Raw genomic sequence first — 24,016 nt, forward strand, 5'->3', positions numbered from 1 at the left:
AAGCTGTTTAAAGGCACAGTCAACTTAGTGTATGTAAAGTTTTGACCCACTGGAATTGTGATACAGTGAATTATAAGTGAAATAATTTGTCTGTAAACAATTGTTGGAAAAATTACTTGTGTCATGCACAAAGTAGATGTCCTAACCGACTTACCAAAACTATAGTTTGTTAACAAGAAATTTGTGAGGTGGTTGAAAAACGAGTTTTAATGACTCCAACCTAAGTGTATGTAAACTTCCGACTTCAACTGTATATATATATATTATGATTATGATTTTTCAACGCCGATACCGATAATTGGAGGACCAAAAAAGCCGATACCGATTAATCGGACGATTTTTTTATTATTTTATTTGTAACAATGACAATTACAACAACACTTATTTTATCTTAATATAATACATCAATAAAAATCAATTTAGCCTCAAATAAAATGAAACATGTTCAATTTGGTTTAAATAATGCAAAAACAAAGTGTTGGAGAAGAAAGTAAACGTGCCATGTAAGAAAGCTAACGTTTAAGTTCCTTGCTCAGAACATGAGAACATATGGTGGTTCCTTTTAACAGGAGTCTTCAATATTCCCAGGTAAGAAGTTTTAGGTTGTAGTTATTATAGTATTTTTATAGGACAATTTCTCTCTATATGATTTGTATTTCATTAACCTTTGACTATTGGATGTTCTTATAGGCACTTTAGTATTGCCAGTGTAACAGTATAGCTTCCGTCCCTCTCCTCGCTCCTACCTGGGCTCGAACCAGGAACACATCGACAACAGCCACCCTCGATGCAGCGTTATCCATAGCTCCACAAAAGCCGCGGCCCTTGCAGAGCAAGGGGAACAACCACTCCAAGTCTCAGAGCGAGTGACGTTTGAAACACTATTAGCACGCACCCCGCTAACTAGCTAGCCATCGGTTACATCAGCCTAATCTCGGGAGTTTATAGGCTTGATAAGTCATAAACAGCTCAATGCTTGAAGCACAGCGACGAGCTGCTGGCAATACACACTAAAGTGCTGTTTGAATGAATGCTTACGAACCTGCTGGTGCCTACCATCGCTCAGTCAGACTGCTCTATCAAATCATAGACTTAATTATAACTCAACACACAGAAATACGAGCCTTAGGTTATTAATATGGTCGAATCCGGAAACTATAATCTCGATAACAAGACGTTTATTCTTTCAGTGAAATAAGGAACCGTTCCGTATTTTATCTAACGGGTGGCATCCATAAGTCTAAATATTCCTGTTACATTGCATAATCTTCAATGTTATGTCATAATTACGTAAAATTCTGGCAAATTAGGCGGCCCAAACTGTTGCATATACACAGACTATGCATGCAAAGAAAGCAAGAGAAGTGACACAATTTCACCTGGTTAATATTGCCTGCTAACCTGGATTTCTTTTAGCAAAATATGCAGGTTTAAAAATATATACTTATGTGTATTGATTTTAAGAAAGGCATTAATGTTTATGATTAGGTACAGTCGTGCAACGATTGTGCTTTTTTCGTAAATGCGCTTTTGTTAAATCATCCCCCGTTTTGCGAAGTTGTCCGTCACTGTTAGGAAAAAATAGTCTTCACAGAGTTCGCAACAAGCCAGGTTAGCAGGCAATATTAACTAAATATGCAGGTTTAAAAATATATACTTGTGTATTGATTTTAAGAAAGCATTGATGTTTATGGTTAGGTACACATTGGAGCAAGACAGTCCTTTTTCGCGAATACGCACTGCATCGATTATATGCAACGCAGGACACGCTAGATAAACTAGTAATATCATCAACCACGTGTAGTTAACTAGTGATTGATTGTTTTTTATAAGATAAGTTTAATGCTAGCAACTCGGGAGTTGATAGCCAACTTACCTTGGCTTCTTATTGCATTCGCGTAACAGGCAGTCTCCTCGTGGAGTGCAATGTAATCAGGTGGTTAGAGCATTGTCTATTTAAAACTTCTTAGGGCTGCAATCCCGTTAACGGGATGATATGACAACAGCCAGTGAAAGGGCAGGGCGCCAAATTCAAAACAACAGAAATCTCATAATTAAAATTCCTCAAACATACATGTATCTTATACCGTTTTAAAGATAATCTTGTTGTTAACCTCTTCAGCCTAAGAGAGGAGTCACAAAAAGCACAAATAAAGATCAAATGAATCACTAACCTTTGATGATCTTCATCAGAATGCACTCCCAGGAATCCTAGTTCCACAATAAATGCTTGATTTGTTCGATAATGTCCATTATTTATGTCCAAGTAGCTACTTTTGTTAGGGCGTTAGGTACACATATCCAAATGCTTGTGCAGGTCCCGCATAACATCGGGCAAAAACTTCAAAGAGTTATATTACAGCTGGAAGAAACATTTCAAACTAAGTATAGAATCAATCTATAGGGTGTTGTTATGATAAATCTTCAATAAAGTTCCAACCGGAGAATTCCTTTGTGTCTAGAGAAGCAATGGAACGCAGGTCGATATCATGAGAAATGCGCGTGACCAGGAAATGGCTCTCTGCCAGTAACCTGACTCATTAAGCTCCTATTCAGGTCCACACCACAGTAGAAGCCTCATTCAAGTTTCTAAAGACAGTTGACATCTAGTGGAAGCCCTAGGAAGTGCAACTTCATCCGTATCCCACTGTGAATTCAATAGGGCCTGGGTTGAAAATCGACCAACCTCAGATTTCTCACTTCCTGTTTGAATTTCTTCTCAGGTTTTGCCTGCCATATGAGTTCTGTTATACTCACAGACATCATTCAAACAGTTTTAGAAACTTCAGAGTGTTTTCTATCAAATACTACTAATAATATGCATATATTAACAACTGAGACTGAGGAGCAGGCCGTTTACTCTGGGCATCTTTCATCCAAGCTACTCAATACTGCCCCTGCAGCCGTAAGAAGTTAACTGTAAGGTTGCAAGATTGAATCCCCGAGCTGACAAGGTAAAAATCTGTCATTCTGCCCCTGAACAAGGCAGTTAACCCACCGTTCCTAGGCCGTCATTGAAAATAAGAATGTGTTCTTAACTGACTTGCCTAGTTAAATAAAGGATAAATAAAGGTGTAAAAAAAATGGCCAAATCGGTGTCCAAAAATACAGATTTCCGATTGTTATGAAAACATGAAATCGGCCCTAATTAATAGGCCATTCCGATTAATCGGTCAACCTCTAGCTGTAACCCAAACAAAGAGTGAGGTGTAAACCTCTAATAAATACACGGGACGAGACCCGTAACAACAATACATGGGATGAGACCCGTAATAACAATACACAGGACGAGAACCATAATAGCAATACTCGGGATGAGTATAGTCAGTGGTGTCAGTAGTCAGTGATGACTATTAAACAGGCTGATGGCCTGGAGATAGCTGTTTTTCAGTCTCTTGGTCTCAGCTTTGATGCACTTGTACTGTCTCCACCTTAGATGGTAGCGGGGTGAACAGGTCGTGGCGTGGGTGGCTGAGATTATTGATGATCTTCCTGGCCTTCCTGTGATACCGGGTGCTGTAACTGTCAGAGGGGGTTTGACTCTTCCATCGGGACGTCCCCCTAAGGCCCTTCTGCTAGCCCCGGCCCGCTAGCTGTCTGAATCGCCATGTCTCCAGCTCGCCTAGCTACTCACTGGACCCTATGATCACTCAGCTGTGCATGCCTCTCCATAATGTCATTATGCCTTGTCCATTGCTGTTCTGGTTAGTGACTGTCTGTCTTATTTCACTGTAGAGCCTCCCACCCTGGTCAATAGGACTTAGTTCTACCTCCCACACATGTGGTGACCTCACCTGGTTTAAATGGTGTCTCTAGAGACAAAACCTCTCTCATCGTCACTCAATGCCTAGGTTTATCTCTACTGTATTCACATCCTACCATACCCTTGTCTGTACATTATGCCTTAAATCTATTCATCTGTGCCCAGAAACCTGCTCCTTTTACTCTCTGTTCCGAACGCACTAGACGACCAGTTCTTATAGCCTTTAGCCGTACCCTTATCCTATTCCTCCTCTGTTCCTCCGGTGATGTAGAGGTTAACCCAGGCCCTGCAGCGCCTAGCTCCACTTCCATTCCCCAGGAACTCTCATTTGTTGACTTCTGTAACCATAAAAGCCTTGGTTTCATGCATGTTAACATTAGACGCCTCCTCCCTAAGTTTATTTTATTCACTGCTTTAGCACACTCTGCCAACCCAGATGTCCTAGCCGTGTCTGAATCCTGGCTTAGAAAGGCCACCAAAAATCCGGAAATTTTCATCCCTAAGTATAACATTTTCCGACAAGATAGAACTGCCAAAGGGGGCGGAGTTGCAATCTACTGCAGAGATAGCCTGCAAAGTTCTTTCATACTATCCATGTCTGTGCCCAAACAAGTCGAGCTTCTACTTTTAAAAATGCACCTTTCCAGAAACAAGTCTCTCACCATTGCCGCTTGTTACAGACCACCTTCAGCCCCAAGCTGTGCCCTGGACACCTTATCTGAATTGATTGCCCCCAATCTATCTTCAGAGCTCGTACTATTAGGTGACCTAAACTGGGACATGCTTAACACCCCGGCCATCCTACAATCTAAGCTAGATGCCCTCAATCTCACACAATTTATCAAGGAACCTACCAGGTACAACCCTAAATCCGTAACCATGGGCACCCTCTTAGATATCATCCTGACCAACTTGCTCTTTAAATACACCTCTGCTGTCTTCAACCAGGATCTCAGTGATCATTGCCTGCTTGCGTAATGGGTCCGTCGTCAAACGACCACCCCTCATCACTGTCAAACGCTCCCTAAAACACTTCAGCAAGCAGGCCTATCTAATCAACCTGGCCCAGGTATCCTGGAAGGATATTGTCCTCATCCCGTCTGTAGAGGATACCTGGATGCTCTTTAAAAGTGCTTTCCTCTCCATCTTAAATAAGCATGCCCCGTTCAAAAAATGTAGAACTAAGAACAGATATAGCCCTTGGTTCTCCCCAGATGTGACTGCCCTTGACCAGCACAAAAACATCCTGTGGCGTTCTGCATTAGCATCAAATAGCCCCCGTGATATGCAACTTTTCAGGGAAGTCAGAAACCAATATAATCAGTCAGTTAGGAAAGCTAAGGCTAGTTTTTTCAAACATAAATGTGCATGCTGTTGCACTAATTCCAAACGGTTTGGGGACACTGTAAAGTCCATGGAGAATAAGAGCACCAACCTCCCAGCTGCCCACTGCACTGAGGATAGGAAACATTGTCACCACCGATAAATCTCCGATAATTTCAATAAACATTTTTCTAAGGCTGGCCATGCTTTACACCTAGCTATCCCTACCCCGGCCAACATCTCAGCACCCCCTGTTGCAACTTGCCCAAGCCCCCTGCTTCTCTTTCACTCAAATCCAGACAGCTCATGTTCTGAAAGAGCTAAAAAATCTGCATCCCTACAAATGATCTGGGCTAGACAATCTGGACCATCTCTTTCTAAAATTACCCGCCGAAATTGTTGCAACCCCTATTACTAACCTGTTCAATCTCTCTTTCGTATCGCCTGAGATCACCAAAGACTGGAACGCTGCCGCGGTCATTCCCCTCTTGAAAGGGGGAGACACTCTAGAACCGAGCTGTTATAGACCTATAGCCATCCTGCCCTGCCTTTCTAAAATCTTCGAAAGTCAAGTTAACAAACAGATCCCCAACCTTTTAGAATCGCACCGTACCTTCTCCACTATGCAATCTGGTTCCCGAGCTGGTCATGGGTGCACCTCAGCCACGCTTAAGGTCCTAAACGATATCATAACCGCCATTGATAAAAGACAGTACTGTGCAGCCGTCTTCATCTACCTGGCCAAGTTTTCAACTCTGTCAATCACCGCACTCTTATAGGCAGACTCAATAGCCTTGGCTTCTCAAATGACTGCCTCGCCTGCTTCACCAACTACTTCTCAGATAGAGTTCAGTGTGTCAAATCGGAGGGCCTGTTGTCCGGACCTCTGGCAGTCTCTATGGGGGTGCCACAGGGTTCAATTCTCGGGCCGACTCTTTTCTCTGTATATATCAATGATGTCACTCTTGCTGCTGGTGATTCTCTGACCCACCAAATCACTGAAGCTGGAGTCTTATATCTCCCTTTCTAACTTTAAGCATCAGCTGTTAGAGCAGCTTACCAATCACTGTACCTGTACACAGCCAATCTTTAAATAATACCTCACCCCCATATTATTACTGACCCTCTTGCTCTTTTGCACCCCAGTATCTCTACTTGCACATCATCACTTGCACATCCATCACTCCAGTGTTAATGCTAAACTGTAATTATTTTGCCTCTATGGCCTGTTTATTACCTACCTCCCTACTCTTCTACATTTGCACACACTGTACATATATTTTTTTTATATTGTGTTATTGACTGTACCTTTGTTTATGTGTAACTCTGTGTTGTTGTTTGTGTCACACTGCTTTGCTTTATCTTGGCCAGGTCGCAGTTGTAAATTGCTGGCCTACCTGGTTAAATAAAATATAAGAAATAGGAATCTTATCCAGCTAGTTAGCTATGGAAATATCCTAGTGCAAAAGATAAGTTTCTTCCAGCACAAACTCCAAAGGATTACGTTGTTACACCTCACGTTGGCACCTTTGCTAAGCAGTGACCGCTGACGATAATCAGACTGATTTGAACACAAGCTCTTCCCTTTACCCACTCTCACCCCTTTTTTAAGAGGTTCAGAGAGCAAGCTGGCAGAGACACAGCGGAGGCCATTGAATAGATGAAAGAAGATGGGGAGGAGGAGAAGATAAAAGAGGCAATAGACTGAGGATGGGCTGACGAGTGATGGGATAAGGGGACAACGGAACTGGTCCACTGCAGGTGCAGCCATGGATGCCAGGTTTTTCAATGTATGTGTGTGTGTGCACGTGCGTCTTTCTATCCGTCTGTCTGCCTGCCAGCCTGTCTGTCTTTGTGAGACTCAGGCCACCTTATGGCCCAGGTTATGGCCCATAAGTTATTAACAGACTATACAGTTTCACAACCAACAGATTCCACAACCTCCAGTGTGGTGTGGACTATGCAGTCAATAACACCCTCTGGACTGTATTAGGATGATGGACAGGAGGAGGAAAAGGAGGAGGTAGAGATATTTACTGCTGAAGGAGCTTCCTGCCTTGGGACATAAGTGTTGCTAAAAATAATCATGTCTGTGTCTGTCTCTCTTTTCTCCAGATGTGCTTTTCATCAGGGAGCTACGCAGGAGAAAAACACCACGTTTTACGAGACAGAGGAAGATAGAAAGAGAGAGAGAAGGAAAGAAAAATAAAGAAAGAAAATAAGAGTGAAAAAGTGACAAGAGAGAGAGGGAGACAGAGGAGATGTATAGGCCTATTCCCCAGACTGTTTTTCCAGAGCACGGAGCGTTGCCATAGAGCTGACCGTCAGGGACACCCTGACCTAAGGGAGTGATGCTGGAGGGACTCACCACAGTCTACAGTCACTGGATCACAATCAGATGCGATCCACCAGTGTGTATAATATTACAGACTCTCATTGTTTTCCATAATGTTTTTGAGAAACTGATGCCTGTCTTACGTATCGTTCTAGTTGACCATTAAAAGGTTCCTCACTCTAGTCTCGAACGACAAGTAGCCTTCCAGTACCACTCTCTGTGCTCCATCCATGTGCCCTTCCTCCATTGTCTTGTTTTCAAGGTCCATTTCACTGTGAGCAGATTGGGTAATACTGTAGATATCACCCATGAAGATATGTCTGCCTCCACCTCTTAAAAGGATTATTTGGGAATTTGGCAATGAAGCCCTTTATCTGCCATTTTTATATCTCAGCATGCAGTTTGAAGGAAGATGCTAACAAGCTTAAGCGCAATTGCTAACTAGCGTTAGCGCAAAGACTGGCAGTCTATGGTAACCAGTGGAGGCTGGTGGGAGGAGCTATAGGAGGACAGGCTCATAGTAATGCCTGAAATGAAATAAGTGGTATCAAACATATGGAAACCATGCCCGACTCCGTTCCATTAATTCCATTCCAGCCATTCCTGTCCTTCTATAGCTCCTCCCACCAGCCTCTTCTGATGGCAACAGGAAGCATGCCAGCTGTTACCATAGATTTTCCAAACATTGCGTTAACGCTAGTTTGCAAAACTACCTCTAACTTCCTTCATACTGGACGCAGAGACATAGAAATGGTATCCACAAGTCCATCTGCCTCTGGGGAAGTAGATAAATGGTTCTTGTCAAAATCCCAAAGTATCCCTTTAAGGGATCCCAATGGGATCTCCAAAGAGTCCTGCTAAACCGGTTGAGAAACACACTCTTAACTCCATGATCCAAGCCGTATCTTTATTCCTTCACTCACTCTCTTCCCTCATTGCCTTAGTTTGCATTCTTTTCTCAGTCCCTCTTTCTCTCCCATTTGTTTTCCCTCTCCTGCTATCCCTTGCTCCCCTCCACCCGGTCCTTACAGGATAAAGCTGAACACAGTGTTCTCCTCAACTCTCATGTTTGTCTTCTTTGCTCGGTATTCGCCTGCAGAGTGTTCCTTACACAGAGCCAAGAGATACTTTTTTTCTTCTCCTTCTATAGTATTATTCTCCCCTTCCCTCCATTCCTCCCGTTCTCTGTAGTAATAATAATAATTGGAATGGTTCATTTCGGGGTTTAAGAGGCGACCGCAGGTTAGCACAGGCCTTGAGGTTAATGCTTCTGAAAGCACATGGGAACTCAGAGCCACCACAGCCATGACAGACCGGTAGGCGGACACAGATGGACGGACAGACCGCTGTAACGATGGTGTTCATTCAAGACTCAAGAGCAATACAATAAAATCAGTAGGAATAGCCTGCCATGGTGAAGAGCATCACACAATAACCATGTATTCAACAACAAATACCCTGCACACAATGTCCACATCTAAATAATCCGGTCCCATACATATTCCAGTCTACACATACATCATATAACATAGCCTATACACAACACAGATTGTGTCTTGGCTATATACAGTACATTCCTAGCCTGGTCCCAGATCTGTTTGTGCTGTCTGGCCAACAATGACCATAGGAGTTGACAAGACAGCATGAAAAGATCTGGAACCAGGCTAGTACACACTCCTACATCCACATCTCCTCATTAAAACTAGACTCATATCCCCATATCACAAGGGCCCACTGTTTTTTTAAACAATAGCTCCACTGCTATGATGGTAAAGCTGACAGTAATCTTCAGGTTGTCCAGATGCCGGGCAAGGATATCAGTGCCATCTGCCAACCCAGAGAAGCACAGCGGCCAAGCAGGATTACTGCCTCACTGACACACTGATCTACTAGGAGAGACAGAGAGAACGAGAGAGAGAGAAAGAGAAAAGGGAATGAGAGAGCATATGCTGATCTGCGTATATTGATTGACTAGACAATTTTGTATGTGAATTCATCTGAAAAGAGTATCTGTGAGTGTGTGTGTTTAGATCTAGCATACAGTACACTTAGCTTCAGTACTGTGTATATGAACACACACCTCCCATGACAGTGATCAGCAGACTGTAGTGTGTATGTTAAAGCTATGGGATCTGCTTCTGTTAATCTGAAGAGAGGAAACCCACTCTGTTATGTGTGTTGGAGCTATAAGAGGATTAACTTTACGCCCCTCCCTCCCTCCAGAGAGCTTTGGAAATTCCAACCCATCCACCCTCATTCACTGTCTGTACTAACTTCCCCATTCTCCCTCACTCACCCATATATGGAGAACTCACCTTCTCTCATCCAAATATGGCAGAATTGGGGACCTATAGTAACTCACTTTCTCCCCAATGTGAATGCCCCGCTCACCTTGATCAAAATATGGAGGACTAAATCACCCACTCTAAAATCCAGGCTAACTTTACTTACCCACACTAACCCCTGTACACAGAGGTACAGTGGGGCAAAAAAGTATTTAGTCAGCCACCAATTGTACAAGTTCTCCCACTTAAAAAGATGAGGCCTGTAATTTTCATCATAGGTACACTTCAACTATGACAGACAAAATGAGAAGAAAAAAATCCAGAAAATCACATTGTAGGATTTTTTATGAATTTATTTGCAAATTATGGTGTAAAATAAGTATTTGGTCAATAACAAAAGGTTATCTCAATACTTTGTTATTATACCCTTTGTTGGCAATGACAGAGGTCAAACGTTTTCTGTAAGTCTTCACAAGGTTTTCACACACTGTTGCTGGTATTTTGGCCCATTCCTCCATGCAGATCTCCTCTAGAGCAGTGATGTTTTGGGGCTGTTGCTGGGCAACACGGACTTTCAACTCCCTCCAAAGATTTTCTATGGGGTTGAGATCTGGAGACTGGCTAGGCCACTCCTGGACCTTGAAATGCTTCTTATGAAGCCACTCCTTCGTTGCCCGGGCGGTGTGTTTTGGATCATTGTCATGCTGAAAGACCCAGCTACGTTTCATCTTCAATGCCCTTACTGATGGAAGGAGGTTTTCACTCAAAATCTCACGATACATGGCCCCATTCATTCTTTCCTTTACACGGATCAGTCGTCCTGGTCCCTTTACAGAAAAACAGCCCCAAAGCATGATGTTTCCACCCCCATGCTTCACAGTAGGTATGGTGTTCTTTGGATGCAACTCAGCATTCTTTGTCCTCCAAACACGACGAGTTGAGTTTTTACCAAACGGGGTGAGATCTTGCGTGGAGCCCCAGATCGAGGGAGATTATCAGTGGTCTTGTATGTCTTCCATTTCCTAATAATTGCTCCCACAGTTGATTTCTTCAAACCAAGCTGCTTACATATTGCAGCTTCAGTCTTCCCAGCCTGGTGCAGGTCTACAATTTTGTTTCTGGTGTCCTTTGACAGCTCTTTGGTCTTGGCCAGAGTGGAGTTTGGAGTGTGACTGTTTGAGGTTGTGGACAGGTGTCTTTTATACTGATAACAAGTTCAAACCGGTGCCATTAATACAGGTAACGAGTGGAAGACAGAAGAGCCTCTTAAAGAAGAAGTTACAGGTCTGTGAGAGCCAGAAATCTTGCTTGTTTGTAGGTGACCAAATGTGCACATAAAGTTTCAAAACATGGCACACGGCCCAGACTTGAACCCAGACCAAGCTGCAGAAAGAGAGAGAGACAGAGAGATAGATGGAGAGAAAGGAGAGAGTTGGGTGGAGATGCATAGAGAGACAGAGACAGAGAAAGACAGAGAGAGATAGAGGGAGAGAAAGGAGAGAGAGTTAGGTGGAGATGCATAGAGAGAGAGACAGAGCAAGACAGAGAGATAGATGGAGAGAAAGGAGAGAGAGTTAGGTGGAGATACATAGAGAAAGAGAGACAGAGAAAGACAGAGATAGAGGGAGAGAAAGTAGAGAGATAGGTGGAGATATATAGAGAGATAGAGAAAGACAGAAAGAGATAGAGGGAGAGAAAGGAGAGAGAGCTGGGTGGAGATACATTGTGAGAGAGACAGAGAAAGAGAAAGAAAGGAGAGAGATGCAGGAGACTTATCCTGTCAGTGATTATGGTGATATAAATAGACTATTTCCCAATAATACCCAGTGTCCATTTCCAAGCAGTACTTCATCTCCTCCTGCTTTGCTCTCCTCTCATTCCCTCTCTCAATTTGTGGGTGTGAGACCAGTGACAGGTGGGTGTTTGGTTGAGTGCAGAATGAGAGGCAGAAGACAGGATGAGTAAATGGAGTGACAGAATACTGTAAGTGTGTGGGATGGGTAGTGAGTTAAAGGGGTTATGGGGTGAGTGTGTCAGGGCTAGATTAGAGGAGAAGAACGTGGTGAAATCTCCAGCTGTGCCAGCAGCTGTGGTCCATCCCCTGATGCTGAGAGGTAATCAGGCCTGATGGCCAACACTACATACCACAGAGCAGATCCCTGTGGCGCAATAACCCCTAGACAGACACACACACAGACACGCAAACACACAGACTAATAAACACACACACACACAGAGTAACACTTTCGATCTCTCATCCTCTCTTTCTTTCTGTCTCTCTCGCTCTCTACAACACTGTTATAACATCTTCCTGACTTGAACCAGCAATTTAAAAACACTTGTAGAAAACCCTGAGAACCCGGTAGTACCATCAACTGGGGGAGGTGAAATGACCCAAACCACTACCCAGCCTGCAGTGAGAGTTCAAGGGTCTTTGTTCTCCAGCACCAGCCGGTTAAAATAAATATCGACATTCCTCCTTCCAAATGAATGGCTGCAGTTGTGAAGTCCGCTGACTGGCGCTGAGCACAAAAGGGCTCCCAGAGGACAAATGGAATGGAATTGGTTGACTGACATATTGCTAATGATCCAGAAACAAACATTCAAAACCTCCATCTACTTTACATAGACACAGGCATCAGTGGGATGCTGTGTGTCTTCCGAAAGACCTGAGTTCAAATACTATTTGAAATAGTTTCAAATATTTTATCTGGGCTTGATTGAGCTTGCCTGGCATTGTTCTTTAATCTTTAGTTTTATAACATCTCATACTGTTTGTATATGCCACATTCGGGTGTTGCTGCCATGGATTCCATGGTGTCTGTCTAATCCTACAGCTAAGGTCACTGGAAGAGGGATTGGAGTGTGAGTTGGCACATGAGTGATAGAGATTATAATCATGTCCTATCTGTAAGCGTTTAAAGTAATTAGTCTCTCTCTCTCCCTCTCTCTGAATAGTTGCCCTGGCACAGTCAGAACATTACTAGCGAGAACAGGTTCAGGTTGCCAGATGTTGCCAGGATCCAGCCCCTCTGAGAGCTCGCCTGCTGTGAGGATGACAGATATACTGGGACTTTTTATTTGTGGGCCATTGGCCAGCCTCATCACACCTTGCGGCCCATTGTTACAGCACCTAAGCTCACTTTAGGTTTTGTGATGCAGCCTCATCAGGGATGGAGACATATGTTTGGTTATTAGCTGGTGTATCAATATTCATGGTAACACTATATTTGGATAGTCCATCAGCAAACTATCATTAGTTGTGTGTGTGTGTGTGTGTGTGTGTGTGTGTGTGTGTGTGTGTGTGTGTGTGTGTGTGTGTGTGTGTATATATATATATATATATATATATGTGCAGGCATGCATCTGTGTGTGTATAGATTTTTCACCTAAATACTGCTTTCGATGATCAACCGGGTGGAGAATTTTATTAATCATTGCTCTACAGAGGATCTGTCTGCCGCTCCATACAGTGACCAAGCAGATCACAACACATCCTCATCACCAGCCCTACATACAATGAGCTCAGCTTGATCAGTTTAGTGGGCTGTTTCCATGTAGATTCACCCAGCATGATTCTTCATGTTGGAGAATGGACTCTGTATATAAGCCCTATTCAAATACTCTTGAAATGTATCCTTCCTACAATCATGTCATGATAGAATCAAGGAAGGAATCAAGGGAGGAAGGAACACTTCATAGAACAAAGAGCCTACATACTGCAGAGAGCAGACACAGTGTACTTCCCAAAAGTCTGAAGTGGCTTCTCCCTCTTCTTGTTTTATTCATTCAGTGTGAAAGAACTAGACAAGTGAAAGCAAAAGCACATAGGAATCAATTAGGTTGGTTTTGGTCTCACTTCTCCTGTGTTTTCCGATTAGTGCAGTCAAAGGAAAAGAGACAGAGATAGGAAACCACTTATTTTTTACTGTTTAAGAGTCCCTTAGTCACTCATCTTGCTATTTTCTCCTTACCTCTTGAGTTGGTCGCCATGTCTGCCACCTTCTGAAAGGCATCTAGAAATGTCACTATTGCCAAAACTGTAGTCCTACAAGTACACAGGAGGACACAGCAGTCAGTATTCAACCTCAACAGCGACTAGAAACTATGAATAGACCAGAATGTCAGCACTGGACAGTTAGAGTAGCAAGTCTACTGAGCAGGTTCACATTTATTGGGATTAATCTTGTCCTGAAGACAGAGCTGTGCAAAGTATATTGTGAATATGTATGAAAACAAAATGAGCTTAGTGGTCTTAATTTGACATTAGGCTTAGGCATAAGGTTAGCAGTGTGGCTCAGGTTAGGGTTAGGGTTCAGGTTCAGGTTAGGTTTAAAATCAGATGTTATGACTTTGTGGCTGTGCCAGCTAGTGACTACCCTGCAGAGCTGCCTCCAGTACATATGTCATCCCAATAAATGCCAACTTGTATCTATTGAAGGTGGGATGGATAGGACATGATAGTCAGTCACAGACATACTGGAGAATCAAGGTCTCACCTGAGTTGGGAGTGTAGTTTAGTGGCCTTGGCACTGAAGTCTTCCCACACTGGATATGAACTCTGGATGAAAGAGGAATCAAATGTTAGTTTAAACCTTTGGCGCGTGCGCGCACGCACACACACACGCACACACACACACTCACACACACAATGTTTTGTTCCAGTGGACCAGCACTTTGGAAAACCTGTGCTCAGCCTTCTCATATGACTCAGAACAACATAATATATCATCATCCAATCAAGCTTGCATATTCTCTCTTACCTAACCATGCTGAAAATACAGTTGACTCACTGTTGACTCACTGCAGGGCAAAGCTGGGGTGTGTGGGAGGGAGGGGGAATATGGTTAGGGCAGGTAGTGTGCCTGCTCTTTAAGGAATCATGCTGGATCAGATTTCCCTGAGGACACGCAGCCAGCCTCCTTCCAGGCCTGGGCCCCAGCAGCAGCCAGCCTCCCTCCAGCCCTGAGCCCTAGCAGCAGCCTGCCTCCTTCCAGGCCTGGGTCCCAGCAGCAGCCAGCCTCCCTCCAGCCCTGAGCCCCAGCAGCAGCCTGCCTCCTTCCAGCCCTGAGCCCCAGCAGCAGCCTGCTTCCCTCCAGCCCTGAGCCCCAGCAGCAGCCTGCCCCCTTCCAGGCCTGGACCCCAGCAGCAGCCTGCCTCCCTCCAGCCCTGAGCCCTAGCAGCAGCCTGCCTCCTTCCAGCCCTGAGCCCCAGCAGCAGCCTGCTTCCCTCCAGCCCTGAGCCCCAGCAGCAGCCTGCCTCCTTCCAGGCCTGGGCACCAGCAGCAGCCTGCCTCCCTCCAGCCCTGAGCCCCAGCAGCAGCCTGCCTCCCTCCAGCCCTGAGCCCCAGCAGCAGCCTGCTTCCCTCCAGCCCTGAGCCCCAGCAGCAGCCTGCCTCCCTCCAGCCCTTAGCCCTAGCAGCAGCCAGCCTCCCTCCAGCCCTGAGCCCTAGCAGCAGCCTGCCTCCCTCCAGCCCTGAGCCCCAGCAGCAGCCTGCTTCCCTCCAGCCCTGAGCCCCAGCAGCAGCCTGCCTCCCTCCAGCCCTTAGCCCTAGCAGCAGCCAGCCTCCCTCCAGCCCTGAGCCCTAGCAGCAGCCTGCCTCCCTCCAGCCCTGAGCCCCAGCAGCAGCCTGCCTCCCTCCAGCCCTGAGCCCTAGCAGCAGCCTGCCTCCCTCCAGCCCTGAGCCCCAGCAGCAGCCTGCACTCTTAGAAAAACATTTGCTATCTAGAACCTAAAAGGGTTCAGCTGTCTCCATAGGATAACCCTTTGTTAGAACCCTATTGGGTTCTACATGGAACTCAAAAGGCTTCTACCTAGAACCAAAAACTGTTCCGTCTAAGAGTGTGCTTCCCTACAGGCCCCAGCAGCTGCCTGCCTTACTCCCTACAGGCCCCTGGCCAAAACACAAAACACGCTTGGGATCGGAGCCCAGCCTGAGCCTCATAGAGACCAGAGAGAGGGACACAGGCTGTCTATATACATATTCACCAGCTTCCCTTGCAGAGAAGTGAAAAGACTGCAGAGAAAGGGGAAAATAGACAAAAGAAACATCCCAGATCATTCACTCAACTCCTATTTCTCTCGTCATCATATCCAAGAAGTGATCATTCCCTGTTTTCAAGATATCTTTCTATGAGAAAATGAACTCCTCACAAAGTGATCAAGTTTCACTATTAAAATGTTTTCCCCATGCTTCACCATTCTCCGTCTGCCTTCACTGGACTGCAACAGGTGGCTAATTAGCTTTTCAGCCCTACGCCTCCTGACAATGGCAGGAGGAGGCTGAGACAGGACAGCTGAGGGTGCAGGGTGAAAGCAGGGTTAAGATATCCATGCAGCGCAGTGAAGAAACATGCACACACACAAACACAGCTCCCAAAATCCAGGCAGATCCTTCCTTCCTCAGTTAATGAATTCATCTGAAGGGAGCAGAGCAGGCTGTTATAGAACTGCATCAGGTGCTAGCGGCTTGTCTGTGTCATGTTGCACTGTTGGATATAGGGGAGTCAGTGATACACTGGCAGAGTTACCTCTCAACAGGCTGCGACACTGACAGTGTGTACCTAGCCTACACCAGGTTCAGCCATACGGCTAATTCTCTCCTTGACTGGCTCGGGAGGAAGTCAAGCACTATGCACCAGGGTAGTATTCATTAGGCACCAAACGGTAGAAAACTGAATAAAACAGGGACTACTTGGACTTGTTCAATAAGAAACGCTCATTTACATTATCCGTTGCAATACACTTGATGTTTTCCATTGCATGCCCTGGTGAATACGAGCCAGATGAGCTGACTGCTGAGTAAGGTTTTCTGTATCTGGACCATTGATTCCAGCTGATAATCAATAGGTCCCTTTCTCTAAATGTTGTCTTTCTCCCATAGACACAATGACAAAAGAATACTGTATGAAATGCTGATATTTAGTGCTTATCTCATTGAGCATCTTACAGTGCTTGGCAAACTACGCCCCATAAATAGAAGGTAGGCTATCGAGTGGCCATGGCCAGTTATCCACTGTGAGTAGATGATCAATATCAGGGATCAGAGTAGGAGTGCTGATATAGGATACATTTAGCCTTTTAGATTATAATGAATGGACCAGGGGGGCCCTGATCCTAGATCAGCACTCCTACTCAGAGACATACGTTTTATCAATAGACACACATAATACTGTGTACCTGATGACATGACCTTACTTAACCTGGTAAGTAATTGAGTTCAAATTCGACTTTATAATTTCAGGTCTGGATCCCAGCCTGAGCCTCTTATAGAGGCAGACAAGCCTAGAGAGAGGAAGGACATAAATAGTTCTATATACAGTGGGGAGAACAAGTATTTGATAACCTGCAAAATCGGCAGTGTTTCCTACTTACAAAGCATGTAGAGGTCTGTAATTTGTATCATAGGTACACTTCAACTGTGAGAGACGGAATCTAAAACAAATACCCAGAAAATCACATTGTATGATTTTTAAGTAATTCATTTGCATTTTATTGCATGACATAAGTATTTGATACATCAGAAAAGCAGAACTTAATATTTGGTACAGAAACCTTTGTTTGCAATTACAGAGATCATACGTTTCCTGTAGTTCTGGACCAGGTTTGCACACACTGCAGCAGGGATTTTGGCCCACTCCTCCATACAGACCTTCTCCAGATCCTTCAGGTTTCGGGGCTGTCGCTGGGCAATACGGACTTTCAGCTCCCTCCAAAGATTTTCTATTGGGTTCAGGTCTGGAGACTGGCTAGGCCACTCCAGGACCTTGAGATGCTTCTTACAGAGCCAGTCCTCAGTTGCCCTGGCAGTGTGTTTTCGTGTCGTTGTCATGCTGGAAGACCCAGCCACGACCCATCTTCAATGCTCTTACTGAGGGAAGGAGGTTGTTGGCCAAGATCTCGGTATACATGGCCCCATCCATCCTCCCCTCAATACGGTGCAGTCGTCCTGTCCCCTTTGCAGAAAAGCATCCCCAAAGAATGATGTTTCCACCTCCATGCCTCACGGTTGGGATGGTGTTATTGGGGTTGTACTCATCCTTCTTCTTCCTCCAAACACGGCGAGTGGAGTTTAGACCAAAAAGCTCTATTTTTGTCTCAGACCACATGACCTTCTCCCATTCTTCCTCTGGATCATCCAGATGGTCATTGGCAAACTTCAGATTGGCCTGGACATGCACTGGCTTGAGCAGGGGGACCTTGCGTGCGCTGCAGGATTTTAATCCATGACGGCGTAGTGTGTTACTAATGGATTTATTTGAGACTGTGGTCCCAGCTCTCTTCAGGTCATTGACCAGGTCATTGACCAGGTCCTGCCGTGTAGTTCTGGGCTGATCCCTCACCTTCCTCATGATCATTGATACCCCACGAGGTGAGATCTTGTGCATGGAGCCCAAGACCGAGGGTGATTGACCGTCATCTTGAACTTCTTCCATTTTCTAATAATTGCGCCAACAGTTGTTTCCTTCTCACCAAGCTGCTTGCCTATTGTCCTGTAGCCCATCTGAGCCTTGTGCAGGTCTACAATTTTATCCCTGATGTCCTTACACAGCTGTCTGGTCTTGGCCATTCTGGAGAGGTTGGAGTCTGTTTGATTGAGTGTGTGGACAGGTGTCTTTTATACAGGTAACGAGTTCAAACAGGTGCTGTTAATACAGGTAATGAGTGGAGAACAGGAGGGCTTCTTAAAGAAAAACTAACAGGTCTGTGAGAGACGGAATTCTTACTGGTTGGTATGTGATCAAATACTTATGTCATGCAATAAAATGCTAATTAATTACTTAAAAATCATACAATGTGATTTTCTGGATTTTTGTTTTAGATTCCGTCTCTCACAGTTGAAGTGTACCTATGATCAAAATTACAGACCTCTACATGCTTTGTAAGTAGGAAAACCTGCTAAATCAGCAGTGTATCAAGTACTTGTTCTCCCCACTGTATACACTCACACATTTTATATATAATATTTGTATTATATATATATATATATATATATAAGGTTTATAACTGGGGCCCAGAGTTGTTCCTGGTCAGATCGTGTGGTCAAGAAAAACTCCTAGTCCTATTTATGGCCTAACATTGTACTCCATATTACCATTCCAGTTCACACTTTCCATCTGTTGTACAACAGACCAAACTAGGCCACTGCTCGACCTATGTGAACTTGTCCTGCTTGACCTGAATAGGCTCCCCTCCCTCCCTGTATCTAATAATAAAGAGAGACATAATCTTTGCTGGTGGACACTGCATTGGGACCATAATCTGAATAGGCTCCCCTCCCCTCCCTGTATCTAATAATAATCTTTGCTGAGACATAATCTTTGCTGGTGGACACTGCATTGGGACCATAATCTGAATAGGCTCCCCTCCCTCCCTGTATCTAATAATAAAGAGAGACATAATCTTTGCTGGTGGACACTGCATTGTGACCATAATCTGAATAGGCTCATGAATAGGCCCTCCCTCCCTGTATCTAATAATAAAGAGAGACATAATCTTTGCTGGTGGACACTGCATTGTGACCATAATCTGAATAGGCTCCCCTCCCCTCCCTGTATCTAATAATAAAGAGAGACATAATCTTTGCTGGTGGACACTGCATTGGGACCATAATCTGAATAGGCTCCCCTCCCTCCCTGTATCTAATAATAAAGAGAGACATAATCTTTGCTGGTGGACACTGCATTGGGACCATAATCTGAATAGGCTCCCCTCCCTCCCTGTATCTAATAATAAAGAGAGACATAATCTTTGCTGGTGGACACTGCATTGGGACCATAATCTGAATAGGCTCCCCTCCCTCCCTGTATCTAATTATAAAGAGAGACATAATCTTTGCTGGTGGACACTGCATTGTGACCATAATCTGAATAGGCTCCCCTCCCTCCCTGTATCTAATAATAAAGAGAGACATAATCTTTGCTGGTGGACACTGCATTGTGACCATAATCTGAATAGGCTCCCCTCCCTCCCTGTATCTAATAATAAAGAGAGACATAATCTTTGCTGGTGGACACTGCATTGGGACCATAATCTGAATAGGCTCCCCTCCCTCCCTGTATCTAATAATAAAGAGAGACATAATCTTTGCTGGTGGACACTGCATTGGGACCATAATCTGAATAGGCTCCCCTCCCTCCCTGTATCTAATAATAAAGAGACATAATCTTTGCTGGTGGACACTGCATTGGGACCATAATCTGAATAGGCTCCCCTCCCTCCCTGTATCTAATAATAAAGAGAGACATAATCTTTGCTGGTGGACACTGCATTGGGACCATAATCTGAATAGGCTCCCCTCCCTCCCTGTATCTAATAATAAAGAGAGACATAATCTTTGCTGGTGGACACTGCATTGGGACCATAATCTTGCGAGTCAGACCATGGTCAACATGGATCACAGCCTAGTGGCCAAACTGGCCATTTCATTTGACACGTCTTTGTCAAAGAGCTGCTTTCCTGGATGAGAAGGGGTCGCCAAATTGGATCAATTAACCCCTCTCCATTATTGGCCTGATGTTAGACACTGGAAAATGTGTAGGCACACACACACACTAAACTAAAAACATGTTATGGGTTATGTGATCAGTGTGTGCCACATACTTGTTGTGTCCCTGTCACAGCAGTTGTTTGTCATGTTTTGTTATGATTAGGTTAGGGAGCTGCCATATATCCAATAAGACATCCACAATTACAGTTGTTTGTTGTAACCATTATTGATTTAGCAGTGGATCAGTTGGAACACTGTCTAATCTATTCAGTCATTACTCTGATATTCAGTTATTGACTTCCTTTTAAAGTATGTTTAACTATTGAAAAGTACAGGCTAACTCATATTTTCAATGGAACAATTGTATAACAAATTTTGCACAACAAATTCTGTAGCCTATAACCTACAAATATTAACTCAAACTATCAACAGCTTGATTATATTCAAAGACATGTTGGTCGTCATCAGAACAGCTGCCACTCTAGGCAAGTAACATAAAGGAAAAGTATTTATCACAATTTCTCCTTTCGCATAGCCAGTGAGGCGGTGCAGAATATGAGAGGAAACAAAGGCAGTACATTGAGTCAGATTATCCATGCAATAGGTCGGAAAAAACTGTCGACTTCATCGAGCTCTGGTACCTTCATGTCGTTGACGATAGCTTGGAATAATCCACCCAACGCTCCACACTCCTTTTCCACTGACTCCATTATGACAGTCGTCTTCTAACGATGACTGAATGCGAGAAAATAAATGTCCATAAGCGCTAAATATTCACACATCGGGTATCACGATATTTTAATAAGCTCTTCGTTGTCCTTCGCCCTCCAAGCCAGACGCGGAGGATGCGAAACTCCCGGCTAGAGGGCAGACAAAAATAAATCTGCTACTCTATGGCACCGGGTTGACGCACGGCGGTTGCTCTCTCTGCTTGGACGCGAGAGATGGAGAGGAGGCAAAACCCTCGTTCCGATTCCCCCCGGTCTATAAACTGCGAAAAGAAGAGCAGGGTGAGTTTGGGTCAATGTCTATTTTCATTTTTCGGCTGATAATCACGGGCAAACATTCGGTCACAGCTCTGAATGCGGGGCACGCTCTCTTGTAGAGGAACAGATGTCTTTAAACTGGGGTTCTGTGATTCGATCCATGGGAATTGAAGGGGGCGGTCTTTTTTTGTCACATGAAGCGTGGAGGGAGGGACACCCCCTATCCAAACAAAAGTGAATCTGTCTTCTCATTCAAGGATACTCTGAAGAGCAAAATAAAGGATATCCCCAGCTTCAAATGTGCATTCAGCATGCACGAGCCTGTTCATCATATACTGTATCAGTCTGGAGTTATTGTTACAAGCAATACAATGTAGCCTATAATACATAGTAATAATGAATCAACACTGACTACACCATACATTCACATATGCATAGTGTGTTATTTCAAGCAAATATGTTATTTCAATTTAAAGGAACCTCAACCTCTTTAGGCTATAAATAAATATTTTTTGTTGGCCTTTTGACTCTTATATATGCCAAAAAAACAGAAAGATGCTCATTAAATTGAACATAGTTTAAGCAAAACATTTTTTGGAATTTTGCAGGTTAAATCATTTTTTCACTGTTTCTTCTCCCTCAAGGAAAGTACAACTTTATATTTCACTACCTTATATCGTCGGCTGAATAAATAATATGCCTATGTATGCACACTGTATCCCCCACAGTGCATATACAGTACCAGTCAAAAGTTTAGACACACCTACTCATTCAAGGGTTTTTCTTTATTTGTACAATTTTCTACATTGTAGAATAATAGTGAAGACATCACAGCTATGAAATAACACATATGGAATCATGTAGTAACCAAAAAAGTGTTTAACAAATCTAAATATGTGTTATATTTGAGATTCTGGTCAAGTAGCCCTTACACAACCTGGAGGTGTGTTGAGTCATTGTCCTGTTGAAAAAGAAATGATAGTGGGACTAAGAGAAAACCAGATGGGATGGTGTGGCGTATCGCTGCAGACACCATTCTGTATACATCTGGCCCTTCTTTGGACACTGTGTTAACTAACCTCCAAATGAGCTTCAATCCCATACAACACTCCTTCCATGGCCTCCAACTGTTCTTAAACGCTAGTAAAACCAAATGCATGCTTTTCAACCATTCGCTGCCCGCACCCGCCCGCCTGACTAGCATCACTACTCTGGACGGTTCTGACTTAGAATATGTGGACAACTACAAATACCTAGGTGTCTGGCTAGACTGTAAACTCTCCTTCCCGACTGATAGCCAGCAGTATACCACCCTGCATACCACTGCTGGCTTGCTTCTGAAGCTAAGCAGGGTTGGTCCTGGTCAGTCCCTGGATGGGAGACCAGGTGCTGCTGGAAGTGGTGTTGGAGGGCCAGTAGGTGGCACTTTTTCCTCTGGTCTAAAAAATATCCCAAAACCCCAGGGCAGTGATTGGGGACACTGCCCTGTGTAGGGTGATGTTAAACAGGTGTCCTGACTCTCTGAGGTCATTAAAGATCCCACTTGTAGTAAGAGTAGGGGTGTTAACCCCGGTGTCCTGGCTAAATTCCCAATCTGGCCCTCAAACCATCACGGTCACCTAATAATCCCCAGTTTACAATTGGCTCATTCATCCCCCTCCTCTCCCCTGTAACTATTCCCCAGGTCGTTGCTGTAAATGAGAGCATGTTCTCAGTCAACTTACCTGGTAAAATAACAGATAAAATATTAAACATCTAGAATCGGCTTCCTATTTAGCAACAAAGCCTCACTCAAGGCACAAAACTGACTATCCTACTGGATTTCGGCGATGTCATTTACCAAATAGCTTCCAATACTCTACTCAGCAAACTGGATACAGTGCCATCCATTTTGTCACCAATGCCCCTTATACCACCCACCACTGCGGACTGTATGCTCGAGTCGGCTGGCCCTCACCACATATTCGTCGCCAGACCCACTGGCTCCAGGTCGTCTACGCTAGGTAAAGCTCTGCCTCATCTCAGCTCACGATAACAACACCCACCTGTAGCACGTGCTCCAGCAGGTATATCTCACTGGTCATCCCCAAAGCCAACACCTCATTTGGCTGCCTTTCCTTCCAGTTCTCTGCTGCCCATGACTGGAACGAATTGCAAAAATGTAGTAACAATGTAGAAAAAAAAAGAAAAAAAAATCCTTGAATGAGTAGGTGTGTCCAAACTTTTGACTGGTACTGTATATTATGCTTCACATTACCAAGAGGTCACCAGAGCATCATGTAGATTTAAACACATCATCATGGCCAGTAATTGAGTGGGTATAGGGGACCGGGGTCACCCCGACAGAGTTCCCCAAAAACATCCTGTAAAATTATAACCCTGCACATCTGCCAGCAGCACACACACACAATGTACACTCATGTACACACACACACCTTCCTTGCCTCTTCCAACCCACAGAAGGACCTCACATCACCTCCCTTCAGTTCAGTCTATCTTGAAATAACATTTAAAGACACCTGCATCTGCTGCATCTGCTGAAAAGTACACGGAGGAAGAGGTTTCCAAAGACAGAGATTAACAACTTTAAACTAAAGTAAATCATATTTCAGGATCAGAAGTGACTTGGCACTATAAATTCAACTTCAATTCAATTGGTTGAAACTCATAAACCAAATTCCCTATTGGTACAGAGCTTCCTGTTAAAGTGTAAGGTAAATCTCAGCTGGATCCTAAAATGTAACTCTTTATAATGCGCTAAAGTCATGTATCGATATAGCAATTATTGCATGTGAATCTAATTATAATTGCATAATAATGAATTTGATCAGTTGT

At 44.1% G+C, this 24,016-nt stretch overlaps 1 protein-coding gene across 4 annotated transcripts in view; it reads right to left on the minus strand.

Moving 5' to 3' along the window:
* Positions 1 to 21,324, minus strand: part of LOC115134092 (protein MTSS 2-like) — a 38,073-nt gene extending 16,749 nt beyond the window's left edge. For all 4 annotated transcript variants that reach the window (XM_065022440.1, XM_065022442.1, XM_065022441.1 and 1 more), the window contains exons 1-3: positions 20,837 to 21,324; positions 14,206 to 14,267; positions 13,681 to 13,754 (exon numbers count right to left, since the gene is read on the minus strand). In XM_065022440.1, the coding sequence (XP_064878512.1) occupies positions 13,681 to 13,754; positions 14,206 to 14,267; positions 20,837 to 20,905 (205 nt within the window). In that variant the 5' untranslated portion in view covers positions 20,906 to 21,324. The remainder of the gene's footprint in view (positions 1 to 13,680; positions 13,755 to 14,205; positions 14,268 to 20,836) is intronic.
* Positions 21,325 to 24,016: the final 2,692 nt, after the last annotated feature.

Source organism: Oncorhynchus nerka, linkage group LG9a, assembly GCF_034236695.1.
Source record: "Oncorhynchus nerka isolate Pitt River linkage group LG9a, Oner_Uvic_2.0, whole genome shotgun sequence".
Lineage (NCBI taxonomy): Eukaryota > Metazoa > Chordata > Actinopteri > Salmoniformes > Salmonidae > Oncorhynchus > Oncorhynchus nerka.